This window comes from Colletotrichum aenigma, assembly GCF_013390185.1.
Source record: "Colletotrichum aenigma strain Cg56 chromosome Unknown KSG_Cg56_contig09, whole genome shotgun sequence".
Lineage (NCBI taxonomy): Eukaryota > Fungi > Ascomycota > Sordariomycetes > Glomerellales > Glomerellaceae > Colletotrichum > Colletotrichum aenigma.
In genome coordinates this window covers 641,241-660,204 of record NW_023500915.1, presented here as the reverse complement: position 1 = coordinate 660,204, position 18,964 = coordinate 641,241, and the positions used below count along the sequence as shown (strand labels likewise).

At 55.0% G+C, this 18,964-nt stretch overlaps 8 protein-coding genes across 8 annotated transcripts; 4 read left to right on the top strand and 4 right to left on the bottom strand.

The window, feature by feature from the left end:
• Positions 1-99: 99 nt before the first annotated feature.
• Positions 100-835, bottom strand: CGCA056_v012914 (54S ribosomal protein L8; the record flags this gene model as incomplete). Its single annotated transcript, XM_037328158.1, has 2 exons — positions 100-546; positions 620-835. The coding sequence occupies 2 exons, from the start codon at positions 833-835 to the stop codon at positions 100-102; spliced, it is 663 nt and encodes a 220-aa protein (XP_037173527.1).
• A 620-nt stretch (positions 836-1,455) lies between these two features.
• CGCA056_v012913 (uncharacterized protein) lies at positions 1,456-2,362 on the top strand (the record flags this gene model as incomplete). Its single annotated transcript, XM_037328157.1, has 2 exons — positions 1,456-1,476; positions 1,550-2,362. The coding sequence occupies 2 exons, from the start codon at positions 1,456-1,458 to the stop codon at positions 2,360-2,362; spliced, it is 834 nt and encodes a 277-aa protein (XP_037172729.1).
• Positions 2,363-2,826: 464 nt separating this feature from the next.
• Positions 2,827-3,633, top strand: CGCA056_v012912 (uncharacterized protein; the record flags this gene model as incomplete). Its single annotated transcript, XM_037328156.1, has 1 exon — positions 2,827-3,633. The coding sequence occupies one exon, from the start codon at positions 2,827-2,829 to the stop codon at positions 3,631-3,633; it is 807 nt and encodes a 268-aa protein (XP_037172728.1).
• An 850-nt stretch (positions 3,634-4,483) lies between these two features.
• ylo-1-1 (Beta-apo-4'-carotenal oxygenase) lies at positions 4,484-6,144 on the bottom strand (the record flags this gene model as incomplete). Its single annotated transcript, XM_037328155.1, has 3 exons — positions 4,484-4,509; positions 4,568-4,909; positions 4,959-6,144. The coding sequence occupies 3 exons, from the start codon at positions 6,142-6,144 to the stop codon at positions 4,484-4,486; spliced, it is 1,554 nt and encodes a 517-aa protein (XP_037172731.1).
• Positions 6,145-8,064: 1,920 nt separating this feature from the next.
• Positions 8,065-9,336, bottom strand: CGCA056_v012910 (37S ribosomal protein S24; the record flags this gene model as incomplete). The annotated part of the gene is made up of 3 exons (XM_037328154.1): positions 8,065-8,352; positions 8,409-8,695; positions 8,757-9,336. The coding sequence occupies 3 exons, from the start codon at positions 9,334-9,336 to the stop codon at positions 8,065-8,067; spliced, it is 1,155 nt and encodes a 384-aa protein (XP_037172730.1).
• A 601-nt stretch (positions 9,337-9,937) lies between these two features.
• Positions 9,938-15,782, bottom strand: ANK3-2 (Ankyrin-3; the record flags this gene model as incomplete). Its single annotated transcript, XM_037328153.1, has 7 exons — positions 9,938-10,049; positions 10,110-11,840; positions 11,889-12,646; positions 12,700-15,141; positions 15,193-15,255; positions 15,305-15,572; positions 15,631-15,782. The coding sequence occupies 7 exons, from the start codon at positions 15,780-15,782 to the stop codon at positions 9,938-9,940; spliced, it is 5,526 nt and encodes a 1,841-aa protein (XP_037172670.1).
• An 801-nt stretch (positions 15,783-16,583) lies between these two features.
• CGCA056_v012908 (uncharacterized protein) lies at positions 16,584-17,684 on the top strand (the record flags this gene model as incomplete). The annotated part of the gene is made up of 1 exon (XM_037328152.1): positions 16,584-17,684. One exon carries the CDS (start codon positions 16,584-16,586, stop codon positions 17,682-17,684), a length of 1,101 nt encoding a protein of 366 aa, XP_037172671.1.
• A 419-nt stretch (positions 17,685-18,103) lies between these two features.
• alg13 (UDP-N-acetylglucosamine transferase subunit alg13) lies at positions 18,104-18,871 on the top strand (the record flags this gene model as incomplete). The annotated part of the gene is made up of 2 exons (XM_037328151.1): positions 18,104-18,389; positions 18,492-18,871. The coding sequence occupies 2 exons, from the start codon at positions 18,104-18,106 to the stop codon at positions 18,869-18,871; spliced, it is 666 nt and encodes a 221-aa protein (XP_037173265.1).
• Positions 18,872-18,964: the final 93 nt, after the last annotated feature.

Sequence of the window (18,964 nt, the reverse complement as noted above, 5' to 3'; positions counted from 1 at the left end):
ACCAAAAAAAAAGGTTTACAGGCCGTTTTCTGAGCACCTCCGCCGTCCACGTCTGTCCCTGCATTGCCTCAGCATGCGTTTCCTACCGCACCAATGCCTTCACTGCCTCAAGTCCAGGTCAGGTCCTGACGAACCCTCAGCCTTGACTGTTTCCTTTTTCGCTCTCCTGGATCCTGGGATGCGTCCACGTTTCTTTTTGTAAGGTTTTCCCAGTCTGATTTGCTTGGTTGGTGGATGCTCGTTGAACCTTTTCACCAAGGCGTCAAAGGCTTGATTGCCGTCCTTGCGATACCTCGTCACCTTCTGCTTGTTCTTAAGGGTAAGCTCGGTAGATTCGTTGCCATTCTTCATGTCCCTGGCGACAGCCTTGGCCGTCATGGCGAAGCGGATATCACGCGGCCCATCGAGGAGCTCGAGGATGGCGGAAGGAGCCTGGTCGTATCTATTTCGGGGCTCGGTGCGGAGGACACGGGTGTAGCCTCCGGGGCGCTTGGCGTAGCGTTCGCGCAGCTCGCCAAAGACCTTGGGGAGAAGGTCGTGGGGGGTCTAGAGATCGTTGTCAGTCAAATTTCCGTCCTGCTATGGTACCATCCAGACAGCGGTGGTGGGTGTGGCGTACGTAGAGCATGGCCTGGACCTTCCGCTTGGTCTCCTCGTTGTTCCTTTTCGCGAGAGTAATGAGCTTCTCGGCCATGCGCTGGGCCTCCTTCGCCTTGGCGTAGGTGGTCTGGATGTGCTCGTGGGTCACGAGGGAGGTGACGAGGCCGCGGAGGAGGGCCTGTCGCGCCGACGAGTTGCGGCTCAAGTGCCTGTACTTGGTGAGACCTCCCGCCATGGCTGCTTCGGCGTCTCAATCGATTGGCGAGGTCGGTGAATGTCGCTTCAGTGAGCCTCCTCAATGGCCTCTGCGTTGTGTGGTCAAACGGGGGCCGGCGCAGGTGCAGCAGCGAAGCAACTGTCGTCGGAAGTCGCGATAGCCTTTTCTCCTTCGTTCTGGTTCCCAAATTTTTGGCCTCTGGCGGCGTTCACCCGGGAGGTTCCCTGAGGGGTGAGGTGGGCAGCCACCCGCTCTGGTTGGCCTGGCCGCTGCTAGTGCGGGACCCTCAGCGCCTGTGGCTGTTCACTCACAGGCTGGTACCCCTGCACGCTCAGCGACCGACCTATGTCCACCAGCCCGGAGAGGCTGAAAGTTGCTCGCTCGCCGAAGGGCCAGTCCGATTAATTAACGTCATTCCGCCGCCTCGACAAAAAGCTCCCGCCGATATCAAAAAAGGGCCCGACGACCCAGTCCCGCTTTCTCGACAGCAGAAAGACCCAATTCGGCCTCCGACGACGGACACATTCGACGTCCGCAACATGATACCGTGAGGCCCGTCACTTTTTTCTCAGAAAAGACGAAACTCAATTGCGCCCAATCGAAATCGGAACCGGGAGAGTAAATCGACGAGTGCAATCATGGGCTTCACCACTGGCTTCGTACGTCTCTCAACCCCCGCATGATGCACTCAATCCCATAAGCCACGAAACTCAACTAACATCCGCAAACCAGACTGGCGGTGTGACCCTCACCCTAGGCGTCGCCTACCTAACCGTCCTCGCCCACCAACGCAACCGCGAGACCCAATCCCACATCCTCCGCTCCCAGAACCACGTCCTCTCCTCCCTCCTCGAGCCCAGTCTCCGCCTGCCGCCTCCCCTGACGCGCTCCGAGCAGTCTGTCAAGGACCGCGAGAACCTCGTCGAGTCGGCAAAGTACCGCTGGAACAAGGAGGTCGAGAACGCCGTCCGGTGGGCGCAGCGGACGGACTGGGCCGAGGTCCGCGAGACCCTCGAGGGCAACGTCGCGCGGCTCTGGGGCGGCGCCATCGACAAGACCGCCGCGGCCGGCGACAGGGCCGCGCCGCTCGCGAAGGAGGTCGTCGAGGGCGCGACGCAGAAGGGCGCCATCCTCGCCGACGAGCAGGGCGAGAGCCTGCGCAAGGAGGCCAAGAGCGCGTGGGAGCGCGCGAGGGAAAAGACGCTCGCCGCAGACGAGGCCGCGCGCGCAAAGGCGGCCGAGCTGCGGAAGGCGGCGGATGCCAAGGCGGCCGAGGTCAAGGCCGTCGTCGGCGAGGTCGTGGAGAAGGGCAGGAATGAGGCCGGCGCCGCTGTCGTGAAGGTGCAGCAGGCGGCGGGCATCGTCGAAGACAAGGTCAGCATCAAGGAGGACGGGAAGGTGCTGCCGGCGGGTTCGCCTGTGCAGCAGGCGCTGCACCAACGGTACGAGAAGCCGAGCGGGCTGACCAAGACGGTCAAGGAGGTGTTGGCGGAACGGTATCAGCGGGTTGACGAGCGGGACAACACGCAGCTCAGGGGTCTCTGAGCGGGCGGTGGTGGCCTCTCTCAGTGTAAGAAACTTACCTCTCCTTCCGAAAAGGGCCCCTCCACGGCAGAATACGGGAGGGGCGGAAGTTGTGGCGGGAACTGTACTACCATACTCATCTTATAGAATGGAAACGACAGCCTTTTTTTCTTCTTTGTGAATAGTCGAGGTTCTTCCGTGGGGTTACGTGGAGGCATCAGTCATGTGGACGATGCCGCTTGTGGTACGGCAGGATGGGTTGACTCGGCGTTTCTACCGATCTAAATTCAGGGGCTTGCGTGACGATGAAGACGCCAGATGGAGCTTTGAAAGTGGGTGATTCACTGCACCGGCTTGCCCATCTCACAACTCAGCATAGAAGTCTACGTCCTTGCCCATGAAAATTCACCGACTTCTACCCGTTTGACCAAAAGAAATCGCGATTAAAGCACACCATACGACTTTGGTTCGGATTTATATTCAGTATGCCCAAGAACAAACCACCACCACACTCTCAAATGGCTCAACCAAGAATGTCAGTCTACCGGTACTTCGTCCGCCTTCGCGACCGCCTCGAGTTCATCCTGGTGCGGTACGTCGACAAGGACCCGCACGTACAGAAAGACTTTCCCATATACAAAGCTGAACGCGACGAAAAATGGGCAGTGGAGGATGGCTTCCACAAGCAGATTCCGTTGACTAAGTCGACGACCGAGCTTGAGACTATCAAGTCATGCGTCAAGCAACGCTGTGCAGAGGCGTCTCCCGCTTCACCAGAATCACCCAAGAAGGCGACGCCAGATACTGGAGACAAGGGCAAGAAGAAGGACGCGGAGCTTTTCTCGGGTTTCGACTTTGGCCTGGGGGATGCAAGTCCAAGTGGGCAGCGCAAGAACAGCCACAACGGTTCTCAGCATGCAGCAAAGGATAAGGGACTGGCCATCGAGCGACAAAATACCCACGAGTCACGACCCCGTGACGTCTCCAGATCGAACACGTTCACTTCCGTCGTCGACTCGACACTCTCCGAGTCCAGGCGACGCAAACGGCAGCGGTCCGACAGCAAGCCCGGGTACTTTGACCCCGACCCTTTCCATGGAGATGTCAGCGCAGCAGGGACGGCGGGGATCCAGGGTGAAGGGGATGAGCTGGTCATGAATGTGCCTGTCGAGCTTCGCAACGGGCCTATGGCCAGGGGAGGCCACGACGTCAAGGCTACGACTGGCGTTGAGGGAAAAGGAGACGAAGGCCTGGTCATGAACATCCCATTGGAACTGCAAAACAGAGGGTAGAATACTTGCGAGACGATGTATACCAACGTGCACGGCTGGACAAGGTCAAGAAGATAAAGGGAAGAAATCTGTAAAAAGTTTAGGGCCAGATGGGCTCGAACCACCATCTCTCTCTCGCCGAGTTCGTCTTAATATTTTGTTGGTTTTTTTCTTTTGAATTTCTCTCTCACCAAGTTCGTCTTAATGTTTTGTTGGTTTTTTCTTCTTAATCAATCTTTTTCCTCGGGTATTCCTCCGTGATACGATTAATCGTAAAGGCACAATGTAAAGTAGAATCGAGTCAGCATGAGCAGAATCGAACGTGTGAACTCTTCCGACCACCTCCTAACGAGAGAGCGCTTTACCATTAAGCCACAGCCCCTTGAGAAGGGTGTTTGTTGGAAAGGAATCAGAAAGACCGACTAATGTATGGAGACCGTTGTGCTTGGAGCAGAGTTTGTGGCAGTGGCTGATGCAGTCCATAGCGGTGGAAGTTCGAAGAGGTTCGCAGATGAACATCACATGGCGGCAACACAGAGGCTTGGTGTGAAAAAGACCGTTAAAGGGCAAACTCTTTACCCAGCTGTAGACAAAATAGAAATGGTATATGACACAGTAGCGTACAAGCCTGTCCGAAGCAGGGGCCCATCATCCAGCCTAGAGGTCCCCTCTTTCCGATCGGCAACAGGCGATGTCCCTCCCAACGAGTGTGTATGGTGGAACCTTTCCAACCCCCATTCTCAGGGGTTCAAGGGGGCTAAACTTACAAGGAAATGGCACAAGACATGTGTAGTGATGTTTGTGATGTGGTAGATAGAATATGGATATTGTGTAGAGATATGTGGAGGTGTGAAGTGTGTTCAGTCTCTCCTTATCCGATCACAGTCCTAATGATTCCTTCGCAGGGTTAGGGTGTACATACTTACCAAGGCCACCAGCCATCTCAACAACGCACCTTTAGCACCTTTCGCACCGAGACCAACGACGAAGCTCAGCCAGTAGCCGAGACCGCGGACCTGAACGCCATTGCGGTCAAAGTCGGGCTTCTCCGCAGTCATGCTCGACAGGCGAGCGAGCTCCTTGGGAGAGTACGGCATGTAACGCACGCGGATGAACTTCTCAAGCCACGACGGCGTCTGAGCAACAGATCGGCGATGGGTGAACATGTCGAATGATGCCCTGCCGCGGTAGTTGCCTGTGCCAGAATCGCCCACGCCGCCAAAGGGGACGGTCGAGATTGAAGCGTGGAAGAAAGCATCGTTCTTGGTGGCACCGCCAGAAGTGACCTCGTTGAGGACTGCGACACATGTTAGTTTGGATCATGTAAATAAAGATGTGCGACGTACTCCTCTCGTTCTCCTGATCGCTTCCGAACGTGAACAGCGCCAGAGGCGTTCTGTAGACCTGGTTCGCAATGTTGATGGCATCATCCAGGGTATCGTAAGGCATGATGGCGAAGACGGGGCCGAAAGACTCCTCCTTCATGACTGAGTCGAGCATGGAGTCGACCAAGACCGCAGTGGGCTCGATGAAGAGCTGGTCCTCATCCAGACCACCACCCATGACGATCTTGCCGTTTGTCTCGTCAAGCATCTTCTTGATACGCTGGAAAGACTTCTTGTTGACAATGCGAGAGAAGTCGGGACTGTTCTTGGCACCGCTGGGGAAGAACTCCTTCAGGGTCGCGTTGAGGCCCTGGACAAGCTGGTCGACGATGGCACGGTCGGCGAGGATGTAGTTCTGGGAAATGCAGACCTGGCCAGCATTCAGGCACTTAGACCACATGAGACGACGAGCGGCCAGCTTGACGTTGGCGTTCTTGGTAACAAAGGCGGGGTTCAGGCCACCGAGCTCAAGAGTGACGGGCGTGAGCGTCTCCGCAGCCTTCTTGGCGATGATCTTGCCGACGGCGGTGCTGCCAGTGTACATGATCTTGTCCCACTTGACATCAAGCAGCGCCTGTGTCTCCTTCACGGCGCCATTGACGACCTGGTAGGCCTTGGGGTCAAGAGCGACCTCGAAAATCTTGGCCAGAACCATGGCAGTAGCTGGGGAGCTCTCGGAGGGCTTCAGAACGGCCGTGCATCCAGCGGAAATGGCGCCGATGATGGGGAGAAGAGTGAGCTGGACGGGGAAGTTGAAGGCACCAATGACAAGCACCATGCCGAGGGGCTCCTTGCGGATGCGCGGCTTTAGAGCGGCGAAGGTCAGAGGAACATCTTCGGGAGTCTCGTCCTTGGCGAATTGGTCCATCTTCTTGATCATGTAGAGGCAGTCATTGGCACACCACTCGATCTCGGAGAGGAGAGCCTCATGCTTGCACTTTCTCAGATCCTTGCGCAGGGCATCGCAAAGCTGGGGAGTAAAGTCCCTGATGGCCCAGTAGAGCTTCCGGAGCTGTACCTTGCGCCAATTGAGGTCCTTGGTCTTGTTAGAGCGGAAAGTGGCGCGCAGGGTGTCGGTGAGGCGGTAAATGTCGTCCGTGGACGTGTGAGTGAAGTCGGCGATCTTGACGTCTGCTGAAAGCGCCATTGTGGATGATTTCGTGATGATTGGGCTAATGTCAGGCTTTCTGCTCCTGGTGTCGTCTGCGAAGAACCGATCCTAGGGATGGAAAAGAGGAGGTTCGTGAGGGGAAGAAGGAATGCCGGGGTTCGGGTCCGCGGAGAGGTGGTGGTGGTGGTTGCAGTTAAGGTTGTGAGGGCTGCGGCGACTTATGTATTCGGAGTAGCAAAATGGCAGCAGTATCAGCAGCTAGCGGACTGGCCGTTCGGTAAGGCACAGCTTAAAGTGAGCGGATGGGTGCGCATGCGACAAAGCTCCACTTGATGTGTGCTCGGCCTCCGCGTCGCCGGGTGTGATAGAGGGAGGTAGAAAGTGAGGTTAGGGACTCCAGGAGGTACTTTGGGACGAAAGGTATTTTAGGTATTGATTGTACGGATAGGGAGTCAGGTCCGGGGCGAGCAACCTCGGCGCGCGAAAACGGGCAGACGGTCGGGATGAACAGAGGCCGGATTACCATTCACTTTGATTTCCTCCTTCTAGAAGGCGGTTTGTTGTAACCAGTCGATGTTGCGAATGCGAGTGAGAGGGCTTGAATCTACTTCGAATGATGGGAATGCAGGAGAGAACACACGCAACAGCAAGACGCGACGCTACGGGGCGGCGAATGCGCTGCAAGTTGGAAACGAGTTCGTTTCCCAAAAAGCAGGAGCTACGGTAACGGTGCGGTACGCTAGTTGCATGTGAACGAATGCCAGTCTCTGAAATGGAAAAGATGGTGTGAGCATGGATACCTGCTCTTGCCCAAACCAGCCAGTCGAGTTGAATCGGATTTGGACAGGGAATGGAGGCATAGATGTCCCGACGGAGTGGCCTCGCCTTCACGGGGAACGGACTGGGCCACCCTTCCATGGGCCGCTGTCTTGATGGCACACAGCAGTTTGCGAAGTCATGACGCCTTCTAGTCATTGCTGACTGACGCCTCTAGAACATATTAGCCCAGAGCTTAGAGACGCCTCAGAGCTTCAGGTGAATCGCCCTCATCGACCGTCTCGAATGCTGCGCCAGAGCTCTGCTTTAGCAGCAGAGCAGCTTGGAGCTTCAGCAAGGTCCCGGTGCCAATCCCGCTGCTTGGTCGCTTCTTCCCCACATGGAGCATTGCAACGCGCTCTCGTCGGGGATAGAACCAAAGAACGCCACCCCCTGCGCATCTCGCATCTCGCAGCGACTCGCGAGCACCTGCGCTGCGCTAGAAAAAAAAAAGAAAAAAAAAAAGATGCCGAGGCATCAATTTGGCAGAACAGCGGGAATGGCATTGGCATGAACGCGCAGGCTGACTAACAAGACACCCCTGTCCTTGGCCCTGTTTCCAGGTCCCCTTTTTTGGCATCCGTTCCTTAGACTTCATTCCCCGTCCGAGTCTCCGCCGAGAATGAATGGGCCGACCTGTGGGATCCCGGAATCCACATGGCAGGAAATGTGATAGTGCCATGCGCATTGGGAATTGTCCAAGATTCAATTGAGCAGAAGGTCAAGTGACATTTGATATTGTCGTCAGGATAAGCTCAAGATAATCAGGATTGCTGACCCCATAAGTGAATAATCACACACTTTGACCTGACTTCACCAGACCAGCTATTGCGGACTACTCTGTATCGTTGGAAGGGTTGCAATGTGAGTCCCCAGGTACACGAGGCTCTCGGAAAGCATCGTGTGCGCTGGGACTACTAAGTAAATCCAACGGGGTCATCGTGCGCGTCCCCTTTTATGTTTCTATAAATCCGACTCGGGACGGATGTATACATGGAGATGTTACACGGGCATGCTGAACGTCAAGAAAGCCAGCTGCCTAGTCATACACATGTCTGGAGGTCCTTGAGCTATGCATCCCTCAGACGTCATCTTTTTCTTTTTTACGGGACTTGGGCTCGATTCAGCGGAAGTAGTGCTCTACCGACGAGCATTCTTCGCGCCGCCACGGCGAACAGCCACCAACTCCGCCTCCTTGACCTCGGCCTGCGCCGGCTGCTCGAGGAACCTCTCGATTGTGCCCATGCCGTCAACAAGTAGTCCCTCCTCGACCTTGGCAGCATCGGCCTTTTCGCCCTGCTGGCGGAACGCAGCAAGCTCTTTGCGACGCTCTTCAGTCATGCGCCACTCCACGGGGAACCTGGGCTTCTCCTTGGACTGGTGATGTCTGGTATCCAGAGGAATATCCTCGAAAGTGTCCTTAGGGTCCTATGATGGTTTATTAGCCCTGCTGCTCCTCTAGTTCTTCCTGCCTGTGTGCTCACCTTGGCTGTCGCAACAAGCGTGTCCACCAGGTCGGACAGATAACGCTTGTTCTGAGCCTGGTGCTCAAACTTCTCGCTGCTCATCTTGATGATGTCCTTCTCCGGGTTCCATCGCGGGCCGGCCAGCTTTCTCAGCTTGTCGGCCTGCACCGGCGTGAGGTCCAAATCGACCGGCGAGAACTCCACGACCACCTTCTTCTCCGCGGGGTGATGCTCGCCCATGTATGTGGTGTATCGGAATCGCAGCACCTCATCCTTCGCGGGCGGCTCGAACGGCTTGGCGAGCTCTGTCGTCGTGGTCAGTAAACCATGAGCCCAGAAAAATGGCATTGAAGGGGGGTAACGTACTGGCAAGCAGCGGCATCTCCCAAGCCATGATGCGGTGGTAATGTCTGTGCTCGCGAATCTCGTCGAGCTTGCCATGGGCCATGGACGTCATGTCGTCCTCGTCGAATTCGTCGACGATATTCTCAGTGTCCTCCATGGGGGCGTCCGGGTCGAACCAGAATGACTGCCTGTTGGGCTTCACTCTCGGAGCGAGCATCTTGTACTCACGGTTGGTCACGAGCGGCCCTTGTCGCTCCGCCTCCTCGTCGGCCTTCGTCCACTGCCTGTCGAGCCATTCCTCAAGCGACAACGACTGCGCCGATGGGTCGCTCTTTCTCATCCGCTGCAGAGCCTCGACCTCAGCGGGCTTCAACTTCTTGACCACATCTTCGACGCTTTCCTGTACTCTGTAAAGCGAACTGTCGACCCCTTCTTCGTCTCCGTCCCCGCGCGCACGTCTGGCGGGGCTGGCGGCAAACGTTCGTCTCTGGAACTGCTGCTGGGGGAACTGTGTCGCGGCTCGCGGTGCGATTTTTGGGGCTGTCGGTGTACGACGACAACTGCGGACGCAGACTCGGAGTGCTTGCCCTGCTGTTGCCATTGTGGGCGGGATCCTCGGTGGCTGAGGGCGGATTTGCTGATTTTCCCGTCGATTGTCGCGCTGGAGATGGTGTTGAGAATTGTCCCCGAAATTTTTGGATCGAGCTCCAGCCACATCCCACCACCGCACTAGCCACACTTCAATCGAGTCCCGTTATTAGACCACTAGCCACCGCCAACCTACCTAAATTATTCCTCCAACAACACCACAAGAATATTGTCTGGGCCATATACTGGTTCATCATGCAGAGTTTTTCTCGTCAAGGGACCAATCCGACATTCAATTCTCGAGCTTGCTGTGTGCTTTGAGACTTTGCGGGTGTCTCCAAAGTTCACAGAACATGAAGCCAAAGCGTAAAGCTGACATTTGTTGTATGTCTAGAAATGTTCCAATTCGTGCACATTACCCGTGTATAGAACGATAAGTTGACTCAGTCGCAGCGAATACATGCACACATGTGCGCTCTAATTCCAAGAGATAAAAAGACTGCCGTCATTGCTCAACAAAAAAGGTATCATTAATTATTAGTTTCCTGCTCCCCGACGCCAAGTATGCTCCCAGAGCCCATGTCTTCATACACTTCTCATCAACTATTTACGTTCTAAAAGCCGGATGTCTTGCGGTTCATTATGCCAGTACTAAACTGCCTTGCCTTGTCAAGCGTATTCTTCATACCCATGAACGAGGTGCGATGTGACTTTAAGTCAGGTTTACTGCTTAAGTCAGCACATGAACATACATGCTCGGAGAATTTTCTTCGGGGTTTAGCTTACCTAGAGTCAAACTCTTGCTGATGCTGAGAATTTGGTGGCGATACACTCTCAATGCTCAATGAAGACTGCTGCATCGCCGGCTGCATCTGCTGGGGCGGACTCTGCCATCCTCCTGGCATATGTTGAGGCAAATCAGGGAACGGCTCCTGGCTCTGAGGTGGTGTGTTCCCCGGGCTTGGGCGGTATGATGAAGGGTTGAAGGGGGCGGTATACGGAGCAATTGGTGGCGCGAGATCGTCGTTCTCCTCCGAGATTCTTCTCTTAGGATACTGCGATGGCAAGCCGAGACCCGCCTGGTACATTGGGGCCCCAGGGTACGACGACGCATTCTGATATGCAGGTCGCTGATCGACAACTGGCTTTGCATCAGAGGTTTGCGCAGGGGGTGGTTGGAACTGGCTTCCAGACAGATTGGAAGGTGTGGGCGAGGGGTTCAAGGCGTATGATGGCGCTGGTTTGCGTCTGATGGGCCCTTGACCAGGGGAGAGCATTGGCTGGCCTGAGAGAGCTTCGCTTGACTGTGTCCATGACATCGGTGGTGCCTTGATGTAAGGCGGCCTGTTGAACCTCTCCACCGGGTCTGGCTGCGGTTCAAACTCGTACTTTGAGAGCATCTCCTCCAGCTGTACCTGCTGGGAGTACCTCCTCTGAGACGGCAGCCCCGCGATGGTAGTTGGGGGCATCTCAACCGGGGACATTTCGATCTTCTCCGGCTTGGGAGGAGATGTTCCGAATTGCTGGAGCATCGAGACCTGGGCGGCTATGGCTTCCTCTAATTCCTGTGAGAGTTTCTCGCTGCGAGGTTTGAGAGGGGACGGTGCATGAGGCGAGTCGTCGACCTTGCGGGCGCTACTGGGGAAAGACTCGGTTCGCGGGGTCTCGTAACTGCTTCTCTTCCTGTCGTCGTCGTCAGATGCCTCTGACATCCTGTCATCGGGATCCTCCCAGTCATCATAGGTGAGACCTTGACGCCCGGTTCCAACGCTGCGGACGACCTTTGTGACGGCCGAGTTGCCGTTGTGCATGGCCTTGTTCAGGGCCGACATAATCTCCGAGATACGATCTATGAGGACTTTGGTGCAGTCGTCGTCACCGCCATACTCAATAGCCGATTGAAGGGCATTCTCATTGTCGTGGTTCGTGTGGAAAATGTCGGCTCCGTGGTCCAGGAGAAACTTGACGCAGTCCGCGTCGCCCTCGCGGGCTGCAAGGATCAACGGGGTATCGCCATCACGATCCTCGAGATTGATATCAGCGCCAGCGTCGAGCAGAACCCGCAGGGCATCCACCGGCAGGTTGATCACGGCTTCGATCAGCACCGTCGAGTGATCCTGCCCACCAAAGACGTTGACTTCTGCCTTGGCGTTGACGAGAAGCTCCAAGATTGTCTGCTCGCCTCTCATGGCAGCCGCCATGATGGGGAAGGTGTCTTCTCCCGCTCCAAGGTCGGGGTTGACGCCGTGTTCTATCAACAGCGTTACGATTTCCACCTTGCCGGACTCAGCGGCGGCCTGAAGCGCCGTTCCCTGAGGGAAGTTTTCATTCTCGGTGAGTGAGTTGACATCAGCTCCACGATCGAGAAGCTCCTTGACTACGCCGTAGTGCCCTTCTGCCGCGGCGGCTTGCAAGGCCCATCCGTCAGGGGAATTGATGTCGGCTCCCTTGTCGAGGAGCAGATTGACAATATCAAGGGTGCCGTCGTAAGCAGCGGCAGTCAGAGCTGTACCATACCTGGTCGATTTTAGCAGTGTCTACTATCCCTTGATGAAGGCTACTTACTCATCGCCGGTAGCGTTCGGGTCGACATTGAAGGTTTCCAACAGAAGCCTGACCGTCGATTCCTTCTCAAGGTCTGTGGCCTCGTACAAGCTATCATTGAGGGTTTCTTTGGAAATGTCCCCGTCAGTGTACTTCCATGCAGCCTCCAATACCTTGTCCTGATGCTCAGCTGTAGTCGCAGCTTGGCGGAAGAGTTCGTTGCAGTCAAGACCCTGTCGTTTCTCAAGCAGAATCATGACAATCTCCCAGTTTTCCTCCTCAGCCGCTGCCTCCAAAGCCTCTTGGAAGCACTCCTGAGAATGATCGTATGTCAAAAGCTTGTTGAACACATCGACTCTGCCTGAAACGGCAGCCTTGACAAACGCCTTGTCAAATTCCTTTGGAGGTAGCTTATCAGCGTAAGTTTGAGTGAGGTACTCAAACATAGAAAGATCCGCATGCAGACCAGCCAAAGCCAGGGGAGAATCGACGTCGTCGTCCTCGACGGCCAGGGAGACGTTCTTCTCAACGAGAAGCCTGACGGCATCAGGGTTACCTGAGGAGATGGCAGCGTTCATCACCGGACCGACATCTTCTGCGATAGCATTCGCATTTGCTCCTTTTTGGATCAACTTGTTCATGATCTTGACGTGACCGGCGTTGGCAGCCATATGCAACGGCGTCTCCTGCCCGATATCGATACCATCATCGATGTTGGCACCACGTTTGAGGAGCTCATCGACCGTGTTGGGCCGTCCAATGTAAGCCGCAAAATGAAGCTTACAACACATTAGTGGACAATTCGAGCTTATAAGTAGCAAGAAACACTTACGGGGGTGTTTGTGAGTTCATCCCGCTTGTTGATCTCATCTTCGTGTCCATTCTGAATCAGGGCCGAGACGAGCTGCCTGTAGCCAACAGCAGCGGCGATGTGGAGTGCGGTAAGATGCTTGGCCTGGAAGCTTACCAGAGCCTTGGTCGTGTGCATGTACACGAGCAACCAACGGTATCGAATGAGCGACTCCTTCTCCCAGAAATCGTCTTCGCTGAGATCCTCGGCGATCTCGATGGTAGACTTGCTAGCATGGTGTAGCCAGTGCTTGACGGGGTAAGCTAAATACTTGCCATCAAGACTTTGCGCCTCCTCGACCTCATCGTCTTCCATTTGGTGGTAGTTGTGCATAGAATCGTCATCCCAATCGCTTTCGTCGTCTGAGTCTTCTTCCTCTGACTCACTTCCGTTACCGTCGTCCTCGTCGGCGTCGGACTCTTCGCCATTTTCGCTGCTTGCCGCTTGTGAGCCTTCATCCTCATCCGTATCAATTTCTTCGGCAGGCTTCTCAACAGGCGGAAAATCGAAGGCTTGCTTGATATGAGCCAAGCACCGCAGGGCAATGATGCCATGCTGCCACTTGCTTTCATCTCCAGACATGCCCAGAGTCTTCTTCGAGGTCTCCTTTTGTAAGAGATGCTCCCTGACGACAGTGTCCATGAAACCAATAGTGTTTTCTGACCTTCCACTGCGTGTCACTACCAGTAATGGCCTGCACTTCTTGACCAAACTTTGCAACTCAGCTTTTCCTTCTTCAGTCGCAGGAAATCCAGCCAGCACAGCAAGTTCGTCTTCGGTCGGTTCCTCGAAAGTGAGCACGAGTGTTCGCAGCAATTCCTTGATCTTGTCTGCATCCTTCTCATTCGCACGGAAAATCTGCAACCAAGCAGCATCGAGCAAAGCCTTCAGCTCCTGGGGCATTCCCTCTAGTATGTGTCGAATCCTCAGGTCGCTCTCAGCCTCGGAAAGTTCCGCAAGTTGCATGCAGGAAAGCTTGATCCACTGACTGTTGGACGCACGCTTGCCGATGAGACTGCTGGCAAAGTAGGTGAGTGCCTTGTTGTACTTCTTTGCGCTGCCGAGCTCCTGGACTTTCTCCTGAGCGGTTTTGCGTAGCTCGAGTTGTACCTGGTCCGAGTATTTGTCTTCTTCGAGATCGATGAGCCGGATGCCCTCAACCTTCAATGCATCCTCGACATTCTGAACTTCCCTGCTTGTGAGGAGCCACCTGGTTGAGACCCTCTTCTCGTCCTCGTGCTTGAGCTCTTCCATCTCCGCGTGTAGAAATCTCATTAGCTTGATGGTCGACTCGGCATCTTCTGGTAGCACATGCAGGTTATTCATGACAAAGTACACCCTTCGTCCAATGAACTCGTCCATTAGCATGTCCTGGAGAGTTTGCCAAAGATTTTCGACCGTCAAGTTCGCCTGGGTCTTTGAGGAGTCTTCGCCCTTCTTCTTCACGAAATGCTTCGCATACACGGATAAAGAAGGTTGTTGATGGATTAGTTGGCGAACCAGCGACTTCAGCAAGTCCTCCGCAGTCGAAAAATCCGACGAAGGATCGCAGAAGAAATATGCAAGGAGTACCGGTCCTCGTCCGTGGCTCTGCTTCTCGTCGGCTTGAATCATGTTGTCGATGTCGCGAAGTGTCGCCATGGTCGCTCGTGTCTTACCCCTTCCTTCGGGTCCTCGGATGAACAAGGCCTGCCCACGAGACCTCGACGCAGCGGGTTCGACCTCGCCAGAGTCTTTAAGCCAGTCTAGATACTCTGTCTCCCTTGGGATCCAAGTCGATGGTGGGAACTGGGGCGCAAGGATCCTCCTCTTCTTCGCAACCTGTCCACCGTTCAGGAGCTCCATGACACCATTGACCGTCTCTTGATCAATTCCACGTGTCGAGTTGAGGCGGTTCTTCGCGACAAGACTGGCGCCATGGATGAGTCGTTTGAGGGGTTCTCTGACAAGCTGGTACCGAGAGTCCTTGAAGTCGCTGAACTTGACGAGATCTCGGTGATTCGCCGCCAAAGCCATGTCTTCGATACCTGGAAGTGTTGCGGACTCTCTTGAGACGAAGTCTTGCACCTTCTTGGGTACGACCGCTTTGGCAATCTTCGACATGGCAGCGCCGTACTTCTCCTGGGTGAAATCGGTTGGGTGGTTTTCGTAAAAGCAGAAAAGCTGAATCTCAGGACTGATCTTACGGACTAAACGCAAGAAGTCATTCTTTAGCTCATTCAAGCCCTCGTCTCCAGGCGTCATCATCTTGACTAGAGCCGAAGACTTGGTGTATCCCAAGTGCTCGCCAAAATCACCGAGCAAGGCGGCTACGGCAGCAACTTGAGCACCGCCAAAGGGCGTTCCGAAGAAAGCACATCCTGCGATGCACTCGAACATCCTGGGGAACACGTCCCTATATGTGTCTGCAGCGAGAGTAATTGCCTGCGTAGTCTGTCAAACTTACGGATCTCGTGCTAGACGCGGTTTACATACCTTGGCAATGACCAAACCTCCCATGCTGTGTCCAATGAACACTATAGGGCGGTCTCTGATTCCCTGTCTTCTGATGAGCAAAATTCCCACCGAATAATCCGAGTGAGCTTACCTCTCGGTTGGCTTGAAGGCCTTCCAACATGGATTTCGCAATGTCCCTCATGAAAGACTTGACCTTGAGATCCCCAACCCATGCTGATTCATACTGATACAGCAAGATGCGAGCTTTTGGAAAGTCCCTGGCGAGACCATCCTTCTTGTTGCTCGAATCCGAAGACGGTTTTGAAGTGCCATCGTAGACACCAGTCGCCCAGTTGAAACCTGTCTCCGACTTCCAACTGTCCTCCGGATGAGCGCCCAAGCCTGGCACGAAGACAATGCTGTTCACCAGTTAGAATCAAAACCTCAAACTCACTCAGCCGATAAGATGCGGCATACTCAACGTCGATTGCTGATGCAGAACCATTCTCTTTCTGAGGATTATACAGCTCCTGGAATCCCTGCTGAACCGTCTGATACGTCGTCCTGGGCTTCGGACCACCCGGACCCCCGTGAGGCGCCCTTCTCGTTCCTGCTCGCCGCAGAGACATGGTGATGCCGCCGTTGCTGAGACAAGTTTAGCTAAACAACAACGAAGAAAGTGTTCCCGAGGACGGGAGAAAGAAAGGTTTGAACAAGATCATAATAGAGATCATGAGATTTCCCAGGCAGCGGCGTAGCAGAGGCAGGCAGGCGGTGCCTGTAAGGCTGTCAGTCCGGGGTCTAGATGCCCCCGGTAGACCAGTTGGGTCCCCCTGCAGCCAGGCGGCCCGAAACGACCTTAGCGGCGTCAGCCACCCATGCATTGTCATCCTACGATGCCAACGCCTGTCCGACTGCGCCAATAGTCTATTCAGCTCGATTGCAGCTGCCTCTAATTTTGTAGCGCCGTTCCACTGGTCAGAATTTAGCGTTGCTGAGTTCGTCTCTTTTCGGGATCCAGGCGAGTCTGTCGATGTCCGGCTGCGCAGAGAACCACCTTGCCTGCATGCTGCGGTTCTTCATCTTAAGTGGCATGGGAGCCTCCGTTTTAGACCCAAGAAATCTAGATGCCTATTGCTCCTTTGCAGCCTGCTGAGATCAACAAAGACCATGCGGTCCAATGGGTGCTTTTTGCCTTACTAACATAACTCGCTTGAATTTGTGGGCGGAAGCAATTCGACGAGACCTTCGGTGATCCAGAAAAGAACTCCTGTCAAGATCGCTGGTCCGGCCAAAACCCTGCGCAGCGAGGACCGTGATATCCTTTGACAAGACAGCCGACTCAGGTGCCAGGACCGACAGCTTGGATCACACTTCATGCTTGAAAAACTCCGGCTTACAAACTCAACCCGCATCTCTCGAGTCGCACCATGGATCGGCCGGCGTCTGTGCCTTTCACCGTCCGCGTCCTCGATGACGGCTTCAATCATGCAACCACTCCCGCAAGGGCCTCGCCGCCCGGAGCCTTTGGCGACCTCCTCCCGGCAACCAGCCGAGCACAACACGACCACATAACCGTGCCGCGAGCCGACGACCCAGAGTTCCTGGGCCGAGAGCTCTTCGTCCGACGTCTGAACGATGTCCAGGACCTCCTCTGGATTTGCGGGCGTCCGATGCCCCCGAGGCCCCTCCACTATCAGTTGCTCACCTCGCGGGAGATTCATGTCACAGAGAACCCCGAGCTTCACCTAGTATGGGCCAAGAACCGCATCTTCGTCAAGCCGATACCCCGGTGGCTGCTGGACCCAGACTTCTGGGCCGCACACCTGCTTGTCACCACCACCACCACCGACGACGGCACCAGCAGTAGTGACGGAAAGAGACATCAGTCCGATCCGCGAAGGGAGCTGGTCGCCTGCGCGCTCGGATTCTTGTTCTCCTACACGGCCCTCGTCGCGTACGAGAGCGACTTCCGCATAGCCGTTGAAAAGGGCCTCATGCCGCCGCAAGTCAGCTGGGACCGGTGGAGGGCATTATCGGCGCAAATCGTGCAGAACCACTGTTATGCGCCCGTAAACCCGCGCTACTGGTACGGCGAGCTCCGACTGAGCCGCTTGAACAAGATCTATCGGGTCCGCCTGGGGTATTTGCTCCGGGGGTACTCCAAGGTTGCTTCTCATGCGGTTTATGAGGACCTGCTCCGGGACAACTTTGCGGCGCTGGCTGCGGTTCTTGGTTATGTCGTCATTGTCCTCACAGCGATGCAAGTTGGGCTGGCCACTGATCAGCTCGTGGGCGACAAGTTGTTCCAGAGCGTGAGCTATGGCTTCACCGTCTTCTCTATACTGGCTCCTCTCATTGCTTGCTTCGGCATCGTTGCCATCGTGGTGGTTATGTTTGTGAGTAGTTGGATGGTGACCAAGGTTTATGAGAAAAAGAGGTTCCGGGAGATGGGAGTCGAGCCTTTTTGGAGAGATCGGACCGGCAGCCGATATGTGCAGGTAGCGACTAAACAAGATATGTCTGAGTAGACAGAAACTGAAAGGACAAGAAATGATATTAAAAGGAGGTAGGCATTAAGGAATAATGAATGCCCATTCACAGTGGTCAGAAGTGACGTTTCTAATTGGATGAGCTCACCTGCATTGTCTCTGGAGAATGAATAGGTGCCAATCTAAGGACTGAGGTGGAAAAGAAGCCGTCCACTGGTGGTGCCGTTGGGGCTACGTACCTACTTCAAGGCACCGCCCTGTAACGCCCCGCGTGCTCAAACAAACCCGCTAGTGGACCCTGATCGGCTGTGCCACAGTGCACTACCTACCTAATTCAACGTCACTGGGAAGCTCTCACAAGCTCAACTAATTCACCAAACATCGCGCATCGTGCTCTCAGCCGAAACATCACAAACCTCCTCCTCTCCCAACAGACTCTCTCTCTACCGCACCTCATAATGTCTGCTGAGAACCCTAAGCTTGAGCGGCATTGCCTTGTCACTGTCGGCGCAACCGCCCGCTTTACCCAACTGCTCACTGAAGTCGTCTCGCCTACCTTCCTCGACTTCCTCGTTGGCGACCGCTACACCCACCTGACCCTCCAATGCGGCAAAGACTATGAGCATTTTTCTCGAAATATTCTCCCCACGCTAGTTCCTCGCTGGCCAACGCTCGAGATCACTGCCTTCGACTTCGTCGACGATCTCACCGTCGAAATGACAAAGTGCCAAGCCGCTACTGGCCGTGAGAGAGGGGTTGTAATCTGCCATGCAGGTAATGTCATGAGAATTCCCAGTTGAATTGGGCCCAATGATGAAATACCAAGCTGACAGACGATAAACGAAGGCACCGGAACCATCCTCGACGGCATGCGCGTCAACGTGCCCCTCGTCGTCGTCCCGAACCCGACCCTCAAGGATAACCACCAAGTCGAGCTGGCCGAGGAGATCCAGCGCCAGGGTTACGGGATCTGGGGCCATCTCGGCGACATCTCATATGCACTGGAACAGCTTGTTCTGCAGCTTGATAAGACCAAGGTGCAGTTCAAGCCTCACTCCGTGAAGGAAGACGCCGAGCCTCTCATCGTCGACTTGTGGCAGGTCACCAGTGCTATGCTGGGACGCTACGCTGTAGAGACACCTCAGCCTACAAACAGGACAGGTGCGGGCAATGGGGGCTCGGGGGAGGTCCAGCGTGAGGAGGTGGCTCAGATGACGATGGGCTAGATTCCCATGCAGTGGACACCTTCCCGATATTACTTCGGCATGAATTGATGAATCACGAGCCGAGAAAAAGGGGGAAGATGGTCGGCATGGACG